Source organism: Pecten maximus, chromosome 7, assembly GCF_902652985.1.
Source record: "Pecten maximus chromosome 7, xPecMax1.1, whole genome shotgun sequence".
NCBI classification, from domain to species: Eukaryota; Metazoa; Mollusca; class Bivalvia; order Pectinida; family Pectinidae; genus Pecten; species Pecten maximus.
The window spans coordinates 38,255,609-38,276,840 of NC_047021.1; the positions used below are offsets into that span (position 1 = coordinate 38,255,609).

At 37.4% G+C, this 21,232-nt stretch overlaps 1 protein-coding gene across 1 annotated transcript; it reads right to left on the reverse strand.

Moving 5' to 3' along the window:
• Positions 1-239: 239 nt before the first annotated feature.
• Positions 240-19,379, reverse strand: LOC117330813 (metabotropic glutamate receptor-like). Its single transcript, XM_033889314.1, has 3 exons — positions 18,319-19,379; positions 3,752-3,944; positions 240-690 (listed from the first exon to the last, which is right to left on the reverse strand). The coding sequence occupies exons 1-3, from the start codon at positions 19,369-19,371 to the stop codon at positions 578-580; spliced, it is 1,359 nt and encodes a 452-aa protein (XP_033745205.1). The 5' UTR covers positions 19,372-19,379; the 3' UTR covers positions 240-577.
• Between the last annotated feature and the right edge of the window lie 1,853 nt (positions 19,380-21,232).

Sequence of the window (21,232 nt, forward strand, 5' to 3'; positions counted from 1 at the left end):
TAAAACTACAGTAAATGGAATTTTGTCGATGTATTTTTTTGAGTTCTGACATTGCGTCACGATAATAATTGAGAATATGTCATATCCGGTGTTATTTTCGCCAAATATTAAATCATAATCATTGCTTTCTAGAAACCACATCATCATCATCATCATTATCATCATTATCATCATTGATCATCATCGTCGTCGTCATCGTCATCATCATCATCATCATCATCATCATCATCGTCGTCGTCATCGTCATCATCATCATCATCATCATCATCATCATCATTAACACCAGCTTCACTTGCCAAGAAGTATATGGGAAAATAAATGATTTGGATGCTTAGTTTGGAAACTAATGCGTTCACAAGTAAAAATATACACACGTAAGCTACAAGGTAAATTGAACCACACCAGTTCGGAATTGCATTTTGTTGTGCACTGACTCTTAGTAAATACGACAAGAAAAACACGTGTCACAAGGCCAATGAATATACATATAGTATCGGTGTGTTGCTCAAGATTCCACGAAACCAAGCTTGGAAAAGCGAGAAATATCTCATCCGAATTGCCACCATCACCGTGTGATTTAAAGAGATGATGCCGGCGTATCTTTTTCTTTGTCATCCTTCTCGGCTGTAGTTGTAACACCGAATCTTTGGTCATAATTCACGCTTAGCTTAATTCTCTCTGAAAACGCATCTGAAAAAAAAAAACAAGCAAAACAGTGGAATTGAAAGCAACATTCTTGAATACGTATCCATCACTGTGATTTTATTCAGCACTAAGCCGTACAATAACATACTGTTTTACGTATATTTCAAAAGATATATATGATCTAAGCGATGTGTCACTTGTGCTTGATAAATTTCAATAAGCTGCGAATATTTTGTGAAATTGAATGCCTTCCAACTTTACTTTGGTAGTTAAGTCGATTTTTTAGGACTCTACCACGATCAATCTCCGACTGTCGTCTTTTGCTATTCTAGCCAACATTTGTTTAATAATCCTGTCAAAACATGTCTATTTTTTGTCTTTATTTATTTATTTATGGGTTTTACGTCCGCTATTACGGCCTTACGGCCTTTCAGCTATTTTTGTCAAAAAAACACATATTAATGGTACATCCCATTGCGTTACTGAAGATTCGTATAGAAACAGTTGATGCCCTGTGCTAACGTATGTATTAGACTTATGCCATATCTGAAATATTTTTGCGACGTTTAAGACAAGTTGTTTTGATTTAAAATTAATATGGGGACATTTTAACGAATATGTTGGAATTGTGTAGAAATAGTGATATATAGAGAGAATTCGGAGACTAAGATACAAAGGACTTTAGAGATATTTTAGACAAAAAGAAAGATCAAATGAAATGAACAGATACCAAAAACGTATTATATGACATGGGTCGAGGGCCTAAGACTACTATGATGACGACAACAACATTTCTTCAGTATCTCTGATAAGAAAAGAACATCATAAATAAAGGTAGGTAAACTCAAGCTGGAAAGGCTGGCATGTTACCATTGAGAAATGGAAATCAATGATAGTTAATGTAAAGACCCCTGTTATACAATTTCGAATGTTACATGCATTGTATATATATATGTCGTATTATAGATCATTTATAAAGATATTCAGTCTCAAGAGGGGTATCTGTTACTTTTTTTTCTTAAGAAATCAATGACATGTTAATTAATTTTATTATCAAATCACGACTAAATGCGATTTTGTATATATGTTATTTTTTAAGCATCGATCAAATATCGTCTTCCTAAAACAACCCTTCAATAAATTCTGCTTCATCGTAAAGGGAAAATTCCGTCTAATTTCAAGGGAAAATTAAATTTATATTGTGACCATGTTGGCATTTTCTTCCAAAGTATGAGGTTTAATTATAGCAAACATCCTTGACCCGATAAGAGATAAAATTATATAAATTGGTGAATCTGGTTTGTTTGCGAAGATTTGAAGTAAATTGAGTTGCTTTGATCAAAGGTGTTCACACTCTTTGTTTTAATCTCGTTGTAATCTCGTTGTTAAACGTGATCATGATGTGGGTTTAACCTTTACGAGACGAAATGGCGATGTTTATCCGACAAGAACAAATATCTGGATTTTGTGCAGCATTTTTGTTTTAACCACGAAATCAATAAAAAGAGCGGTCTAATAGCACTATGCAGCTTTTCAGCTCATTTATAATCTAGATCAACTGCCGATAGTAAAAACGTAATAATGTTTTTTATGTTGTTAAATTGGGGATGTCCTCTTAACCATGATGGGCTGAATAAATAGACTCTATAGAGTACCAATGTACCGTTACAATTATTTGAGTGTTGAACGTTATCAGAGAGCTAGGATCTATATTGGTTTCGATTTGATTTATCCAATTGCATCCGACACACTGTGCCACATTATGTAAAAGCTTCGCTTAAATAAACTCAATAAATTTGGGCGAGTTGAGATAAAATTCATACCGTAAAATACGTGAAAGTCATTTGTTGTTTAGGAAGGATAATGTTACCAATATCAATTTTGATAATGGTAAAAAATTATACATAGTTATGTTAAAAACGTACTATGATAATCATATTACTGAGCAAATTGTGTTTGCTGCAGCCAGCGGGGTCATGTTGCTTAGGCTACACAATAAACTTCATTATTATTTTCTTTTAAAATCAACTGTTATCGATAATTGATTTCGACGATTTTAAAATTCAAAACATGATCCGTGCGTTCCCTTATCGGCTTTCGTACCAGTTATACCAAATAGGTACGGCATTACATAATGGGACGCAATTGAATATCAGGCAAGTTCCCAAGATGGCGGCTGTCGCGCTCGCTTCAAACATAAAAACCTATTATTTTCCCTTTTTTTTTTTTTTTTTTTTACAACGTAACGCATGTAAAATCTAAACCTGAATAGTTGCGTTAAACATTTGATTATATAATTTATAAAAATTTCATCGCAAATGGAGAGTCCTCGTCTCGTTTTAACAAAAAGTGCTTTTGCATGGCAAAATGAAGAATCCCAATCGCAATATCTCGGGGAAATTTCCGGCAACACTCGGAGAAGATTTCCGAGTGTTGCCGGAAATTTCCCCGAGATGTTGCGATTGTGAAGAATCCCAGCTCCGCCATCAAACTTGATTACGCGCAACTTTCTGCGCGATTTCCAAATCAAATGTGGATGAAAACGAAATGTCACCAGATTTCGTTAAATATTTTACGTCGCCGACAGCGTATACACAGCTTGTCACAAAATTGCATTAATTATTATGACACACACGGCATGGAAATAATCTAATTAACTTTCGGAGGGTGGTAATAGTGTAAATTATGTAACTTTTGGAGGGTGGTGATACTGTTAAGTATGAAACTTATGGTATTGTTTAAATTGTACAACAGTCTATTCTTGTTTTAAATCGATCATAATGACCCTTTGTCGGCGATGGAATCTTTAAATACTTATCAATAATTTGTTTATGTGGAACTCCTTAAGAGTATTGAGGCGTATCATAAAATAGGACTCGGAATTCTATTTCAAATGCGGATAAAATTGCTAGAGCTATCTCCCCTTTAGCGTTTTCAGCGAGTTTAAATATTAGTACAGATTTATTAGTCGCCTGAATCAACGAACTTAACAAAAAAATAAAACGATCAACAGATATGTGATTTGACAAATCGTTTCTTTTTAAACCATCCAAAATCATTAACTCGTATTAGAAAATCCTTTTTGCGACAATAAATGCTGACATACCGTGATTGTTACTGGTGAGAATGGAGCTGGCCGTGGTCTGAGGCTTCTTGTTATAGCTGGCCGAGTTCATTGTGAGGCGGCGAACGTTCTTCTCTGGTTGGAAGACGATTATATACATTTTGGGTGTAAATAGACACAGAAGGGCCACAGTAGCACTCAAGCTGATCGAGATACACAGGGTGGTGATCTGGACCTGAAAAAAAAATCGACATAACGGGATTAATCGTAACCAAGTTCGAGATACACAAGGTGGTGATCTGGACCTGGAAAAAAAAATCGACATAACAGGATTAATCGTAGCCAAGTTCGAGATACACAGGGTGGTGATCTGGACCTGAAAAAAATCGACATAACGGGATTAATCGTAACTAAGTTCGAGATACACAGGGTGGTGATCTGGACCTGAAAAAATCGACATAACGGGATTAATCCTAACCAAGTTCGAGATACACAGGGTGGTGATCTGGACCTGAACAAATTGACATAACGGGATTAATTGTAACCAAGATCGATATACACAGGGTGGTGATCTGGACCTGAAAAAAAATCGACATAACGAAATCAATCCTAACCAAGATCGAGATACACAGGGTTTGGATCTGGACCTGAAAAAATCTGGACCCTGAAAAAATTCGACATAACGGGAGTAATCCTAACCTGAGACTGTGATACATAGGGTGATGATCTGGACCTGTAAAAAATCGACCTAACGAGATTTAGCATAGCTAAGACGATGATTACATTTCCGGTGTATACAGATACAGGAGACAACCAAAGACTTACTACCCAATATCGAATTTTTCTCCGAAGACAAAATACCGTGCCATGACAGTTAACATGCCTGATAATTTCGCTTTCGCTACCTCGAGTCATTGACATTTTGAAAACGCGATATTCGTTTTTATATGTCGAACAACTTTTACAACGAAGAGATTGGTAACTGGAACGTAAAGACTTATTTTCTTTGTAGTTTTCATGGATCCCCGTATTTTTTCTCTTCCAATCATCATGATCGCCACTACTGAAACACGATCATATCGCGCAACTTTAGGGGGATGACCCGAAATATAGTATGCAACGTAATTCTGACACCAAGATAATGTAATACTTATTCCTAGATACCAAAATTAAAATCTAAAGAAAAGTAGACAGTTATTTCATGCACAGTGACAGCAATGTCACTTTAAAGCGCCGACAATCACTTACCTACTAACACGGAGATAAGAAATCACACGTACAATGTATTTAAGCGAGTTTTCCTGCAAGCGGTGTTCAATGACATCGGCTATATTGTAAATCATTCGTTTGATTAAATGCAATTCCTTGGTGACTTTGTAATATTATTATAAACTGAGGAAGCAGTGAGAAAAACCAATTAAATATTTTGATTTACTTATAAAATGAAAATAAATTTAAGATAATGTCTTTCAATAATTAATTTGTCCACAGAGCAATTTATTTGTGTTTGTAATCGACAGTAATAGAGATTTATTGATATATATTTCAATTTTTGCAAACACTCTTTGACCCAGTTCTAATGATGTAGAGCGCTTTGTATTGCAATGCTACTTCATTAAAATACGAACATTGCCTCATCAATAATAAATGTACATAGTTCATCACGATTATAGAATTTGCTGTAAAAATTCTGTGAGGTCTCCCGAGCAAATCTACAATACCCGATAACAGGAGAATGAGTTGATGTGGGGGACATTATGCCATAAATTGGCCTTGATTTGCGGCGTGGGTGATGGAGAATGTCGTAAATAGAACAATGGAACAGATTATGGCGGGAACTGGGTCGATGAATCTACAGCATCAAATAGTGTGTTCTTAACATAGATTCATCTGGCAGAACACACATAAACAATTTCAGAGTCTATAATTACAAAATATCAAATAATTGTGTACATTTGGATAGAAGTTACACGCGTTTTGTCTCTATACATACCCTTTAAGGATCTAGGATAACAACATATTTAGTGAATTTGCATAAATATGTATATAGAAAATACAGTCAAACTTCGATGTTTCGAAGTTCAAGGGACTAACAGAAAAACTTCAATACAGCGGGACTTCGAATTATTCATGGTTGACAATAGATCGATGTTTTCTTGATAATTAAACAGAATATGTATCGGTTACAAAACACTTATATCGCGTTTAACAGATAAAACAAAAGAAGTACAATGCACACTTACGTAAGTCGTTAGGCTTTTCTGCTAAAGACACGTGCGTTTACGTTATGTGCATATAAAATACGGAATGCCGATCGGTTGGAGAATGCATGATTGAATGACAAATAATTGATTTACTTGGATATTTATGTATAAGTTTGAAACGTGACACTTTGAATATGAGTGAAGCCATCGCTAATTGTTTGTGTTTAAAAATGGTCCGGTTGTTTTATAGTTCCGTAAAATTTACTCACCGAACGCTGATTTCAATGGCGGCGGAGATGATCAGAGACGACTACCGAAATGTTTTACCGGAGCGATTAAATGTCATGGCTTCTAAATACACTTTTTATCTATCAATTTGATCTGATTATTAATAAACCCCATGACCGGGAGTGACAACACACGCTATCGTTATCCCTATTGTCAGTCAGGGCATTTGGGGGAGAGGTGTGAAATCTTGCCGCAGGGGTCACGACAAACACCTGTCCAGTGGTCAGTACAGGTAAATTTTTTGTTCGAATCATGAGATGTCAATTACCTATAATATCATAGCTAACGGGTCATGAAAAAAGTTCGATACATCGAAAACTTCGATTTATAAAAATTCGAATCATACATAGTTTCGTTAGTAGTGTTATATAGTGAGAAAATTCGGGACCAAGCAAAAAGTTCGATACAGCGAGAAATTCGAATCAACGAAGTTCGAATCATCGAGGTTTGACTGTATGTGTTTGCCATTAACTATTTAGATAAAATGGAAAATGAGCTACAATTTGTATTAGGACGCCAGCTTCGTTTTTCTCCATAGCACAGACAGACTTTTTTTTTTAAACAAGAGCTATAGAAAATGAAATATTACATTGTGGAACGTCAACGTCCTTTCTGCAGAATGCAAATAAACCTTGAAGATGAACATGTAGAGTTTTAACTTATTACGACAGCCAGGGTCATTTGAAGGTGGATATGTAGCAGATACATTGTAGCAACAGAGATATCAGTAAAGGAAAGAAAGCATAAACAAACTGGAAAGAACGAAAAGAAAAAAAACTCACAGTGCTTCTTGCTTTTCTAGTGGCAGTAAATCAACTTTTAACCCTTGTAATTTCTCCGAAATAGTTAACATTATATTGCAAAATGACAATCACTTATTGAATGTTTATAAGTAACTTTACATTTATCATCGGATTTGATTTATTCTTATAAGTGAGGTAATAAATTTGAATAGGTTAAATACCGAGATCTACTTTAGGGGCTGTATGTTTACAGAGAAAGGCCCTTTCTGATTCCCGCGGTTCGTGAGTACAGTTGAATTAACAACCCTTTAAGATATCAGGTGTAGATGTCGAATAGAAAGTTTTAGTGAATACTGGGCGAGTTGATGGATAGCTCTTGGGTTACACCATTTTGTTCCTAAGCTAAGAAAATAAATAAAGATTTCTCGGAAAGTGTATACCGGATAAACTAACCAGAGTATATGGTTCTTTAACGTGAATTCGTATGACGTGTCAAAAATCTATATAGAAAATGAAGTGCCTCGCGTCGATTTGCTTCTCGACTTTCAATTTATCTGCCTGTTCTTGCACGGAGTAAGTACCAGTTTCCTAGAAACAAACGAGGAGCCGTATTTGTTCAGCATACGACGTGGACGTTGCCTTTAATCAATATAAACGTATTTCATGTCGAAAACCTTTAATTGTAAGTAAAACAGCGCAATGAACATCAAAAACTACTACACGTGCTTTCAGGGTTTTATCGTTGTTCAGCCTTAGGACAAGCTGAGAAGGTATGACGTCAGTGTCCACTGATGGCGTGGCCATACCACTTAAGGGTCTTTTAAAGCGACTACAGTCTAAATTGGCGAAACCTTGACACGGTTTTATCAACCTCCGATCGGTAACATTGCATTTGAACAACAAGACACTACCGACTTTTTAACGCAACCGTAATTCTGTAATGGGAAAGAGTAACAAAAATACCCAGCCCGCACCGGGACTTGAACTAACGACCTTTCGCTTTCAAGGCAAACATCCTACCACTAGACTAAAGGGAAGTTACCCCTAGTTTGGGCTAGTAAAGTGACCTTATACTCTCTACTTTTACACTACTCCCTCCTTCACAAAGTCTTCGCCCCCGAAGACAACTACAACCCAAGTTCTTTAATTCGCTCCACGGAAGCCTCTCAATCTCCTATAGCTTTCACTTGGGGTTATGGAAATACCATACCGTCACTGGGGCTCAAACTAGCCACCTTTGGCTCTCAAAGCAAACATCCTACTATTTGGCTAAAGGAAAATTCACGCTAGCTTGAGCTGGTAAGATAGCTTATACTCAGTACTTTAACGAAGTCAAAACGTGCAATGGAGAGTAAGACCAGGCGTTCAGGTAGTATTTACGTCCTCGACACCTGCCATGTAGATCTAGGTCATATTCAGGTAATGTCACGTGTTCATTAAATAAGAACCGGGGTAGTGACAATGGAATCGCTTTTAGCGTAACATAGCATCGAGCCTTACTTCGCAATGAGAGTGGTGGGGGGTTAGGTCAGAGAGAAAAAAAACTACAACGATCTCAAATGTTGGAATGAACCTTGCAAATGGCTGGCATCTTCTCTTTGCCCCCAGAGATATATAAATCTGCAGATGTTGTTGGCTTATGAGGTATATCATTCCTTGTACAATAAACCATGCAGTGTATTTGCAACAGTAGCCTAAGACTTGCTTGATTATTGTTAAGTTCAGCCCTAAACATTGCCATAATGAATAGTATTGTACAGAGCAGCGTTGAAATATCAATAATTTGCGGTGATCGATGATATATTACGCGCCTCAAACATTAATTCAAAATAGAAGAATTATTGTATCAATTTATAGCTCATAAGATAACTGAATTATACTTGTCAAAACGTCTGTGTATCCGTTGCCAAATACTTAAATACCGCCATTAACAGCCGTCCGGATATTTCAAACAGTTACCTCCTGTTTATCCATTCTAGATAATATTAGGAATCTAAATATCACGCGAGCGCGCGCTGATGTAATATGAACAGAGATTGGAGTCTTAAAGAAGGAAATGGCGGTTGTAATTAGGATTATTCAGTTCAGACAAGAGCTTATGGCGAGGAAATTACAGATCGATTGGAGTTGTAATTGTGCATTTGTGTATGTATATTGGGTAACCTCCCCGAGGAAGTGTCCTGCTATCGGTTAATGTTGTAGACATTTTAGATATCACGCTTTCTGTCACCAAACAAGCGTGCTTGATGGGTCTTTTATTATGCATCTACTATTTATGAACTTTTTAACGTAAATTGCCATTAAAGTGGCAGTATTTGATCATGCTTGAAACAAGCATTTTTATTGCTTAAAAAGCTGTTTATAACGACTCTTTTGGTTAGTTGCATAGGAATTTTTAAGAGGAAATTGTCCGTTCAGGAAATTGAAAAATGAAGGATTTTTTTTATCTATATGTTATTTCATTACAATAATATTTATAAAACCAAATTGTTTCGTTCATAATTCATCTTAATTGCGACTCTGATGCTAAAAAAAAAGAAAAGACGTTTATTGGAGGGATTCCGGCAGTCAAAGGGGCCGCGATGGCCAATGGTTAAGGTGTCCCGACACTTTATCACTAGCCCTCCAACTCTTGGTCGCGAGTTCGAAACCCACGCGGGGCAGTTGCCTGGTACTGACCGTACTCCGGTGTTTTTCTCGGGGTGCTCCGGCTTTCATCCACCTCCAAGACCCGGCACGTCCTTAAATGACTATGGCTCTTAATAGGACGTTAAAAAAATAAACCAAAACCAACAGTTGATCAAACATGCAGATAGACGACATATAGAGAAGACAATCTCATGATAATTATTGCATGATCTTCAGAGCCGACTTATGTCCAATGTTGGGTTTGGTACTCTCTCGTTTATAAGAGTGCTAATGGCCGACCTGAATACAAAGGAAGTTGGTTCCTTCTGTGGAATAATGAGCAAAACCCAGTGTGTGTCGATTTTAAGTAAATTTTGGTAGATTTTAGACAATGGCAGGACTATGTGTAATAAAGCCCTGACAGGCTGGTCAGTTTTTTTGAAAATGGAAAGGGTCAGCGTGGCTTGTACACAGTGTTTGATAGGCGGTATCTGCGGAGATCGCATATTTACACCCAGTAGTCGTAGTTTTTCACGCCGGAGACAGGGGTTCGATTCCTGTCGGGCACTCAACAATACTGTTTACAATTGTACCAGCAATGCCGACATGGGTAAGATCGTTTCGAAACGCAACGAAATTATCTTTACATAACTACATGAAAAAGAAATATGTACTGGAAGAGAGTTTAAACTGTCTCTCGCCCCTCTCTTCATCCGACCAGCCCAGCCTCGCTGTACATTGATATCTCTCATAGAATTGGAGTTTAAACAACCCTCTCGCCTCCTCGCCATCCGACCAGTCCTGTCATATTGCCCATGTCTCTATATAAGGTTGAGAATAAGTTTAAAACTCATCAAAGAATTATTCAAATCGCACACACGTGATTACAGCAACAAATATGACGTATTCCGCATAATGAATATAAAGCATCAAAGCTGTTTCGTACATCGACTGGAAGCGGGCATCATAAAATACGTCTCGTTCAAACGAAATATGATTGCGTGCAAATTAGATATTTTGGGTGTGAACGAGTTATCTTTGCGTGTGAACGAAAATTATATTTCGCTCAAGCGCAATATTTTTATAATGTCCGGTCCCAACCACCGTAGTTTCCAGGAGCTGAGATGAGTCTTTTTTATTTTGTTTTTATTTTTTTGGTTTTTGTTCTTTTTGCTTTGTTTTTGTTTTTGTCCCCCCCCCCCCCCCCCCCCCCCCCCACCCCCCAACACACACACACCTTACCCTGTACGTTTCCTCATATAGATATATATACAGCCCCCTCCCCCCCCCCCCCCCCCTACTCTTCTGTACGATTCATAAACACAGCCCACGACCCACCCCCTCCCACTGCCCCTCAATCTTGTATCTACCTGATGGTTTGCGATGTTGATATTTTAGCGATTTATTATTGTATATTTTCGCGAATGTTCAAGTCGGACGTTTTTTCGCGAGAATGACATTTCGCACAACCAACCCGTGTGAACATTTTGCAACATTAAACACTTCTATATTTTTGTTTGTACATGTAGATAAATATTAGCAGAATCTCTATTTTCGCGCTGTATTTAATGACCGCGAATTCTGTAAAATTGAATCACCAACTGTACCGTATTGAGACGCATTCTTCTAAAGTAGCAAGATAATAAATATTCATTAACCCTAATTATTCTACAGTAGAGAATGCCCGCTTTAAGTGGTTTACGGTACGAGACGCGGGCCCTTAGAAAGACGCGGCGAAATACTGAAACCGGAATGCGAGGACTCCGCCACCAGTGCTAGAGTCAACATCTTCACTGCACTTCTTAGTTCAAATGAAGTGAATTCATCTCTATATTAGCTATGTATAATGTTACACTAACGAGTCCTTTACGATAATGTGTGATAGCACATGCCCCAATAATCCGATCGCGAAGAGTAAGGTTTGAATTGACAGCAAGAGAGAGGCAATAGGGATTAAAACGGCCATTCCACTGATGCATAGGTTAGTGTATATGTACTTATAGATCTATTTTTATATCTTATTATATATGTATATAGAAGATATCTAACAGTGTCGTCAGTAATACCAAATATATTTCACGAGTGGGGCTAATATTTTTTATATTTTTCAAGAGTGCGTATCAAACTGTTAGCCACACGAGTAAAATACAGTATATACGATATTACTAAAGATACTGTTAGATATTATATTTATAACATTTTATAGCAAAATATACTTACATATGTAGGCAGTTTTAAAGTTCTCCTATTGTCGTTTTTAAGCAGAGCTTTGATTGGTCAAATAAAAAAGTCAAAATCTCACATTTGTAGAATTGAACAATTTTCGATATTTCAATGGAAAAACTGTAATTATTAAGTTTTGCAAGAAATCGATTCGCCAACAAATAGATAACTTAAGTCTATTTAAGCATACATTCATACCATTCGAAAATGTTCTTTTCGTCAAGTTCAGTCTTCGCAAATAATGATTTCAGTAAATGATAATGATGCTAAAAATAAATGAAAAGAAATTCGATTGTCACAATTATTTCCCGTTTAATTACATTTTTATGGCGGACTTTAAAGAGGATGGTTGGTCGGATTGACACAATTTTTACATGTATTCAAAAAAATAACCAATCTCAAAATCTCAAATTTAAACGTGCTAAATGTACGTGTTACTCACCTTGCGCGATACCGATAGGGTGAAGAAACCTCGATGTCATTTGAGTCCGTTGTAAGAGTTCAACTGACCATGACCTCGTGACCTTTCACCGCGATTTTGGTCGAGTGCATTTAGCAAGGGTTGCTTAGGTACACATGGAGTATTTTCTAGTAATAATGGTGGACCCAATAATTAAGTAAGAGAAATGGTTTCTTAATTATAGGCTATGTTCCTTTCGGTTCAGGGAGAGTCTCTTTAATTGTACATGTTTAGAGTTTCTGTTGGAAAGCAGTGGTCAGGTCGAAAATTGAAGGTTCTTTTTTTTATTAATGAATACCATAGTAATGTTATATGGCCGACATCGTGATCTTATTTGGGAATATTTTATTTCATTTTGCGATATGAAGTTGATATGCTTAATGCATGTTAGCAATCTCCAGCCGATGGAACAGGCGGGACTATAGATTTCCTTTCCGCAAGTCCTGTACGTATGTACGTGTAATGTTCGAAGAGCACAATTGCTCCTTTCGGAATGCATTTTAAATCATCCTTCTCATACACAGCTTTACACTATTCGGAACTCCTCGTCATTTTCTTCGAAACTAGCCTACGTTCGCAGACGGAGGCGAGGTGTTCCGATTGAGCTTTACACATATGGTTCCAAAGAAGGCGAGGAAAATTAGCTGCAGCCTGTTGTACTGTTACTTTTTGCACGTCAGTTCGACTACTAGACGCCGCCTTCATCCGCCGAAGCAAATACCATCGGTTTGGCCCTCGACCACATCGATGAATACCGCATTAAAAGGCAATCATTTGTTCTGACTCTCTGTCTTTCAAAGTTTACAGTTACGAGCTCCTGAAAACACACTCGTACAAATGTTTGTTTTTCGAATATCTTGTACCTTAAAGAAATGTCAAATGTCTTTGGATTCCGAGCCATGTCGACATTAAAGGCAACGGACTTGTTGACAGGGAAGCAAAAAAAGCTTCAAATCTCCAGCAAACAAATATCAAAGTACCATATACAAATCTCAACCCTGTTACTGGTACAGCCTTCCAAATTAAGTGGCAGCAACGCTGGTCTCTTGAGACCAGCAACAAACTTTAAGAAGTACAACCGAAACTTAAAACCGTAATTCCTCATCGGAAAGATCGTAGAGAGGAGTTGTCTTCACGTGCCATGCATGTGACAAAATGGCATGTGACACCCCATTTACACAGTGGAGCATTTCTTAATATAATTGTCCTATCTTAAACGCATTCGTGATAACTAATTTCGAAACCGGATATGAAAACCTCTTAAGTGAGTTCCGTGGACACTATTTACCTATTTGAAAGACATCGATCTATTTTATAGACTCCGATGTCCTTTTCCCCACCTTACCCCTTGTGACATTTTATTTATCACATAGTCCGCATCATCTGTTTGTTAATGTTTTTATCATTTTAACCCTTTTCTTATTTTAATGATCTAAGTATACAATTCGAATGCTTTTCAAAATGAACATTTTATCTGATTTTGTCTTCGGTTCCCAGATGTTTGTTCATAATGAGATTGTTCACGAATCATCATGGCCCTACACACAGCCGTCGATGGGCCGTTAAACCAAAACAAACCAAACAAACATCTTATGTACAATTTTGTATGTATACGTAACTCCAAAATTTGTCAGCGCTCTTGTGGCTTCATCCCATGTGGGGTTTTGATCAAACTTAAAACTATGATAAAGGCCCATAATATCTCGGACGAATTCAAGGTTAAAGCTTTTTGTGCCAAGGTCAAAGTTATTGTTACTATTTTTAGCGGGGCTCGGTAGGGGACATGTATTGCTTCACCAATACTCAGTTAGCGTGTTGATATGCCTAATGGTTCATTTGCCAATACCCTCTCTTTTGAAATTGTAACTTAACCCAGATTTGACCTAGATTTGTGTCTTCGTGACCTAGATTAGTATGGCGGGTGTCGTCGTGACCTAGATTTGTATGGTGGGTGTCGTCGTGACCTAGATTTGTATGGCGGGTGTCGTCGTGACCTAGATTTGCATGGTGGGTGTCGTCATGACCTAGATTTGTATTGCGGGTGTCGTCGTGACCTAGATTTGTATGGCGGGTGTCGTCCTAACCTAGATTTGTATGTCGGGTGTCGTCGTGACCTAGATTTGTATGGTAGGTGTCGTCGTGACCTACATTTGTATGGTGGGTATCGTCGTGACCTATATTTGTATGTCGGGTGTCGTCATGACCTAGATTTGTATGGCGGGTGTCGTCGTGACCTAGATTAGTATGTCGGGTGTCGTCGTGACCTAGATTTGCATGGTGGGTGTCGTCGTGACCTAGATTTGCATGGCGGGTGTCGTCGTGACCTAGATTTGCATGGTGGGTGTCGTCGTGACCTAGATTTGTATGGCGGGTGTCGTCGTGACCTAGATTTGTATGGCGGGTGTCGTCGTGACCTATATTTGTATGGCGGGTGTCGTCGTGACCTATATTTGTATGGCGGGTGTCGTCTTGACCTAGATTTGTATGGCGGGTGTCGTCGATGAAACAGAAGACGCTTACCCTACCGAATCATCTGGTCTTATTCTTCATGCATTTTTTTGGTATCTCAATCATTTTTTGTTTATATTTTTTCCCTCGTTTAATCGATTTTGATTTAGAATTATGGTTTGGTTGTTATGTCGGTATTCTTTGCACAACGTACGTGCGGGGTTTTTGTACCACCTCTCCCAGTGTACAGAACCACAAAACATATTTCAAAAGAAGATTGTCATTAAATCTGAATGATAAATGTTATTTCACGACCTATTGTGGTAGAATTGCTTCTGTCAAGATCACTATCACCTATATGTAAACACGAATACATTGTACCTGTATGGCGATGACTTATTCCCGATTTTAATAAAAGTCATAATTACAGTGCATGCATGTGGCAATCGGCTATTTCGAATAAGATAAAAATCGTAATAAAATCTATTCAATCAAAGTAACGAGTATACATAATAGGATTTGATGAACTGATCCATCTTAATAAAAACAAAATCGATGAGTATTGATTATATAACCAGCCAGTCCTTTATCGTGATAATCTGACGAGATATACATAATTGTCACCACTGCGAGCTAATTTCCTAAAATTGACAGTCTGGGATCGCCATCGACCATGTAAGCTTGTTAGGGACAGTACTCGTTATCGCTGATTAGAGCATCCTACTGTGGAATTCGTCCATACGGAGTGTATTTGTACTACATTTTCCCGATAATCCGATGTATATGACAGAACGTTGTAAATCCAGTATGTAAGACAGAATATCTGTAATGCGCGTGCGTGTACAGTATGATGACCTAAACAGGTGTGCACAATAAAACTGGTTTTTGAGGATGGATATCAGTTCTATTCTAGTTAAATCAGTGTTTATTGTCTCGTTAATCCGGTGTGTACAACATTGTCTCGTTAATCGGGTGTGTACAACATTGTCTCGTTAATCCGGTGTACAACATTGTCTCGTTAATCCGGTGAACAACATTGTCTCGTTAATCCGGTGTACAACATTGTCTCGTTAATCCGGTGTACAACATTGTCTCGTTAATCCGGTGTTCGACATTGTATCGTTAATCCGATGTATACAACATTGTCTCGTTAATCCGGTGTGTACAATATTGTCTCGTTAATCCGGTGTACAACATTGTATCGTTAATCCGGTGTACAACATTGTCTCGTTAATCCGGTGTACAACATTGTCTCGTTAATCCGGTGTTCGACATTGTATCGTTAATCCGATGTATACAACATTGTCTCGTTAATCCGGTGTACAACATTGTCTCGTTAATCCGGTGTGTACAATATTGTCTCGTTAATCCGGTGTACAACATTGTATCGTTAATCCGGTGTACAACATTGTCCCGTTAATCCGGTGTACAACATTGTATCGTTAATCCGGTGTACAACATTGTCTCGTTAATCCGATGTATACAACATTATCTCGTTAATCCGGTGTGTACAACATAATCTCGTTAATCCGTTGTGTACAACATTATCTCGTTAATCCGTTGTGTACAACATTGTCTCGTTAATCCAGTGTACAACATTGTCTCGTTAATTCGGTGTTAACCATACAGTCTCGTTTATCCGATATGTACAATACAATCTCATTAATCCAATGTACAGTATACAGCGCAATTTTGCTAATCCGGTTTGTACAATGCAATCTCTTTAATCCGATGTTTACAACATAATCTCGTGTATCCGATGTGTACACCATAATTTCGTTCACCCGTTGTGTACACCGCGATCTCGTTAATCCGATGTGTACTACATACTTATGTTAACCGATGTTTAACTTCGGAAAGAAACAATATATACCCATTTGGTATGAGTAACATGCGGCAGGCCCTCCGCATATGTGTATTGTTAAGTTAGGTAGCCACCAGCTACTACACATGTATTGGGAGGCCCCGTCTCAAAATGACAATTGCTGTGCACGGGAGGTAAACTCGGTAAACAAGCCGGTGTAAAGAACAGATTTTCATTTTCCAAAGGCAATTGTTCATCAAACTAGATTTTTTAATTAAAAAAACCCAGTATGTATCTTCATTTAATGATACCGTATACATATCTGGACTCACATGTACAATGGTGTTGTTTTCTGGATCGAAGGTATTTGTTTATATATCTTTAAGAACATATCTGAATTGAATTAAGACTGAGTTTGGGGAAATGATATTGACTTCAGTCAAATTTTCTAGTAAGACAAAATAATATAACATTTTCCTTAACGCCAGATGTGACAATTAAGTTTATTTCCACATTTGCCATCTCTGGTATTCTCCGGCTAGTGTTTCAACCCGAAAACGTTGGAATATGTCTGTTCAGAGCAGGTTTTCAAAAATCTAGATTGATAGACAAAAACCGACGTCAATTTGGACACAATTTGCATACACTTTCCAGACTATTGTTCAGAGTATATAAGAATATTATATACCTCATTTATATCAAAACCTCGGTAGTCTGGGCAGTCTTTCTGTCACTCATTATTTTACAATTTTATAAGATAGGGAGGTCGATCGGAACATCTCAGCTGGTGATAGAGTGTTCCGAAAGTAATCGCGGACAGATCCTGTCCAAGGAACTCGCCATGGACGGCTCCTTGAAGCCGATATTGATGAATTGATTGCATGACTAGGGACTAAGGGCTGCCTCCAACAGCAATTAATCTCACATCGAGTTAGCAGTGTGTTAGGAGACACAATATCGCCAATATACACAATATTCAGCACGGGATCTCGTTACTTAATCCGAGATTTGTTTTCCCGGAATAGGAGATTTTCCAGATTACTTAAAGCGGCGTTCTAACACAAACCACTTTCTAGCTATGGTATGCTTCTATACATCATCATTTTTTAAGATATTAAGATAATATGCAGCATCTAAATGTCTAATAATCTCAACCGATCAATTATGTACCATATATGGACAATCTTGATACATTACAATGTAATTTATAATGATATTTTACGTTAGATGCTAAAACAATTGGGTGAATGGGTGAGGTATTTTAATAAGCTGCAATAACTTGCGACTAATCTTAATATCCCTTTTAATAACTTTGTAAAAATACAGACGGAAAACACAAAGTATTGATCTTAAATCCAACCGTTAATGAAGTGTATGTGTAAATCAAACATTGTACAAAATTCCAGTACTAATCTGGCATTACGACAGAGGTTCCCGTTCCTAGAGCCTTCTTCTGAAAATTACAAATGATTTTAAAAAAATAGAAAGAAGAAATAAATAAAGAAAAAAATATGGCATGGCTATGCTAAATATTTCAGGAATAAAAGCATACCATCTCTCGTCACAATACTGACATATACATGTATATCCAAAAATCCCCCTCCCCGTCCTTTAAACAAGGGAAATACCCCGTTTCACTAAAATAATATGTTTTGCCAAATAACTCCATTATACTATTTATTTTTTAAGCGGGATAACTCCGCTATATACATTAAGTGGAGTTGTCCCCCCTGGCGAAATATTGTTTTTGTCGTGGTAACTTAGTATCATAAAACATGCATCGATAAGTACGGAATGAAAAATAAACTTACCTGGAAAGAATTGAGTGTTCCAAAGTAGATAGGAACAAAGGCAAGCCAAATGATGCATGTCGTGTACATAGCAAATCCAATGAACTTCGACTCATTAAAATTCTCCGGAATCTTTCTTGTCTTAATGGCATAAAGAGTACACACAACAATCAACAACATGTTATACATTAGCGACACCAGGAAAGATATGTCATCCGTTTTACACTTTAGTATCACCTCGTTCCTCTTGCCGTTGGGTAAATAAATACGAGTCCCAGGCGGTTCGATTACAAGCCACACGATAGTAAATAAAATTTGAATTAAAATTAAGATACATGTTATAACAATTTGTGATTTAGGGCTGATGAAAGGGGGTCTCCTTGCCGACCGCCTTGCGCTGTCAAATATTCTCGATATTCGATTGGTTTTCGTTAATAAAGATGAATATATCACAGAGAATCCAAAACCAACCCCGAATCTCTGTATGGCGCACATAATAGTCGAGGGTTTGGCAATTAGTATAAAAGTTATAAAATAGCACATCAAACATCCGGACAGTAAAAAGTAGCTCAGCTCTCGTCCGGACGCCATGACAACGGGAGTATCGTGAAACTTCATAAACGTGAGGATAACGACGAGAGTTGCGATGAGACCTACACAAGCCAAAACCATGGGTACAAGAGAATAGACTGAATCCCATTGCATGTATTGTTTAGGAAGCACGTGGCAATCCCTTTTATCCTTATTTGGCCATTTTCCCCTACCACAATCTTCGCACGTGAATTCGTCCTTTAGGTATTCGAAATCCTGACACGTGATACAAACCCAGCAACAGGAATCTCCAGATTTTCCGATGTACTTATACTGGTCAAAGCTACACGGTTCACTGCACCTTGATTCCGGGATGACTCCGGATGTTCCAGATGACCAAACAAGACGATCTACATCCAATTGTAGTGACATTGACCAATTGCCCACCACAATGTATTCGTATTTTTTGGTTCTGGGGTTCTTCTGGTAATTCATGATTCGATATCGGCCCAATGCATCTCCTTTTGAATCAAACTGGACCATAGCACCATAGTCATCTACAACATATTGATAATCATACAATTATACTGGACCATAATAGCGTTACAATGTAAGACATTAAAATTATACTATTAATTTAACCGTAGCAATTAAACGTCTGTAACCAATTAAAAGCATACCATTAATTACTGTTTACTGTCACAGTAAACCATTGACTATTTACAGTATACGGGCGGTTTACCGGTATACAATATAATGTACCATTAAATATGGATAGTATACAGGTGACTTAACGGGATACCGTTAATCATTTACTGTATACAGACGGACTTCCGGTATACCATTGAATGTTTACATTATACAGACGGACTTTCGGTATACCATTGAATGTTTACATTATACTGAAGATTTACCGGTACACCATTGAATGTTTACATTATACAGACGGACTTCCGGTATACCATAGAATGTTTACATTATACTGACGATTTACCGGTACACCATTGAATGTTTACATTATACAGACGGACTTCCGGTATACCATGGAATGTTTACATTATACTGACGATTTACCGGTACACCATTGAATGTTTACATTATACAGACGGACTTACGGTATACCATTGAATGTTTACATTATACAGACGGACTTCCGGTATACCATGGAATGTTTACATTATACTGACGATTTACCGGTACACCATTGAATGTTTACATTATACTGACGATTTACCGGTATACCATGGAATGTTTACATTATACTGACGATTTACCGGTACACCATTGAATGTTTACATTATACTGACGATTTACCCGACCAACATTGAATGTTTACATTATACAGACGGTTAATCGGCATAATACACATATACTTGTAATGCCGACGATTTAACGATACACCAATGAATTACACACAGAGTAAACAGACGAATTTCCAGTACACCATCAATCATGACAGTATATAAATACTTTATTGTACACAATTGAATATTTACAGTATACAGACGATTTACCAGTATACCATCGAATATTATGGTATGTTGACAATTACAGCAGTAAGTATTCAGTTCAGTTTTATGTACACTGTGTACACATATACATCTGGTACAATATCTTTAAACGATGACTTAGTACACAATGTTCTGGCATAAAAAAAAAATGTCCCCATTATAAAATTGCTCATTCTAAGTTTATATATATTCATTGCCGAAGTTCCATTTTTTTTCCATACGGGATTTCATGTACAAATATATCTTTTTTTTGCGCAACTATTTTACTGGTCTTTAATGCATTATACAATAATCTTAATGTTGAGGAAAATCTTGACAAATACACACGTGAAATGAAAATCTCCACGAAAGACAGTGCTAAACTCGGCGAAAGTCGGTTTTTTACTACAAATTAATGAAAATCGGAGTGTAAATGCTGAACAAAGCACGTTTAAAAACAAAAATGTCAAAAATATCATCAACATTCCATGATGCGCACGCAGTAATAAAAGAAAGGAAGTACATGTATAAGTTAACTTCCGGTGTTTAATAATGGACTGGTAAAAAATCTGTTTCACAAGTGTAGAGTTAAATTTAGAACGAGGTCACACAAGTCATTAGCTTGGGGTGAGTGTCTTCCTTCCGTGAGTGGGCGAGCCATTAATGAGGCGAGAGGTCAGTGTCAATGGGCTAGGCGCTATTAAAAACCCATTGTTGTCCATAATGATTCACGAACAGAATATGTTTTAGGAAGAAGAGTGCGCTAGAGTGTAGATATAGAAACATATGTTGGGCGTATATGTCGTTTTGTAGACAGCTGCCATCAACCCACTTACAATAATTAGCATCTGCCGAAATTTCAAATATCAGTAATATGTCTAGAATGTGTTCATCACATCCACAACAGAGAGAGA

Bases quoted from the DNA above. Each gene is read 5' to 3' on its own strand.
- LOC117330813 (XM_033889314.1), bottom strand. From the start codon at position 19,371: ATGGTCCAGTTTGATTCAAAAGGAGATGCATTGGGCCGATATCGAATC. The intron at 3,945-18,318 runs GTAAGTTTATTT...TTTTTTTTTCAG, and splicing joins GAACACTCAATTCTTTCCAG to GTCCAGATCACCACCCTGTG. The intron at 691-3,751 runs GTATGTCAGCAT...TTTTTTTTTCAG, and splicing joins TCTCACCAGTAACAATCACG to ATGCGTTTTCAGAGAGAATT.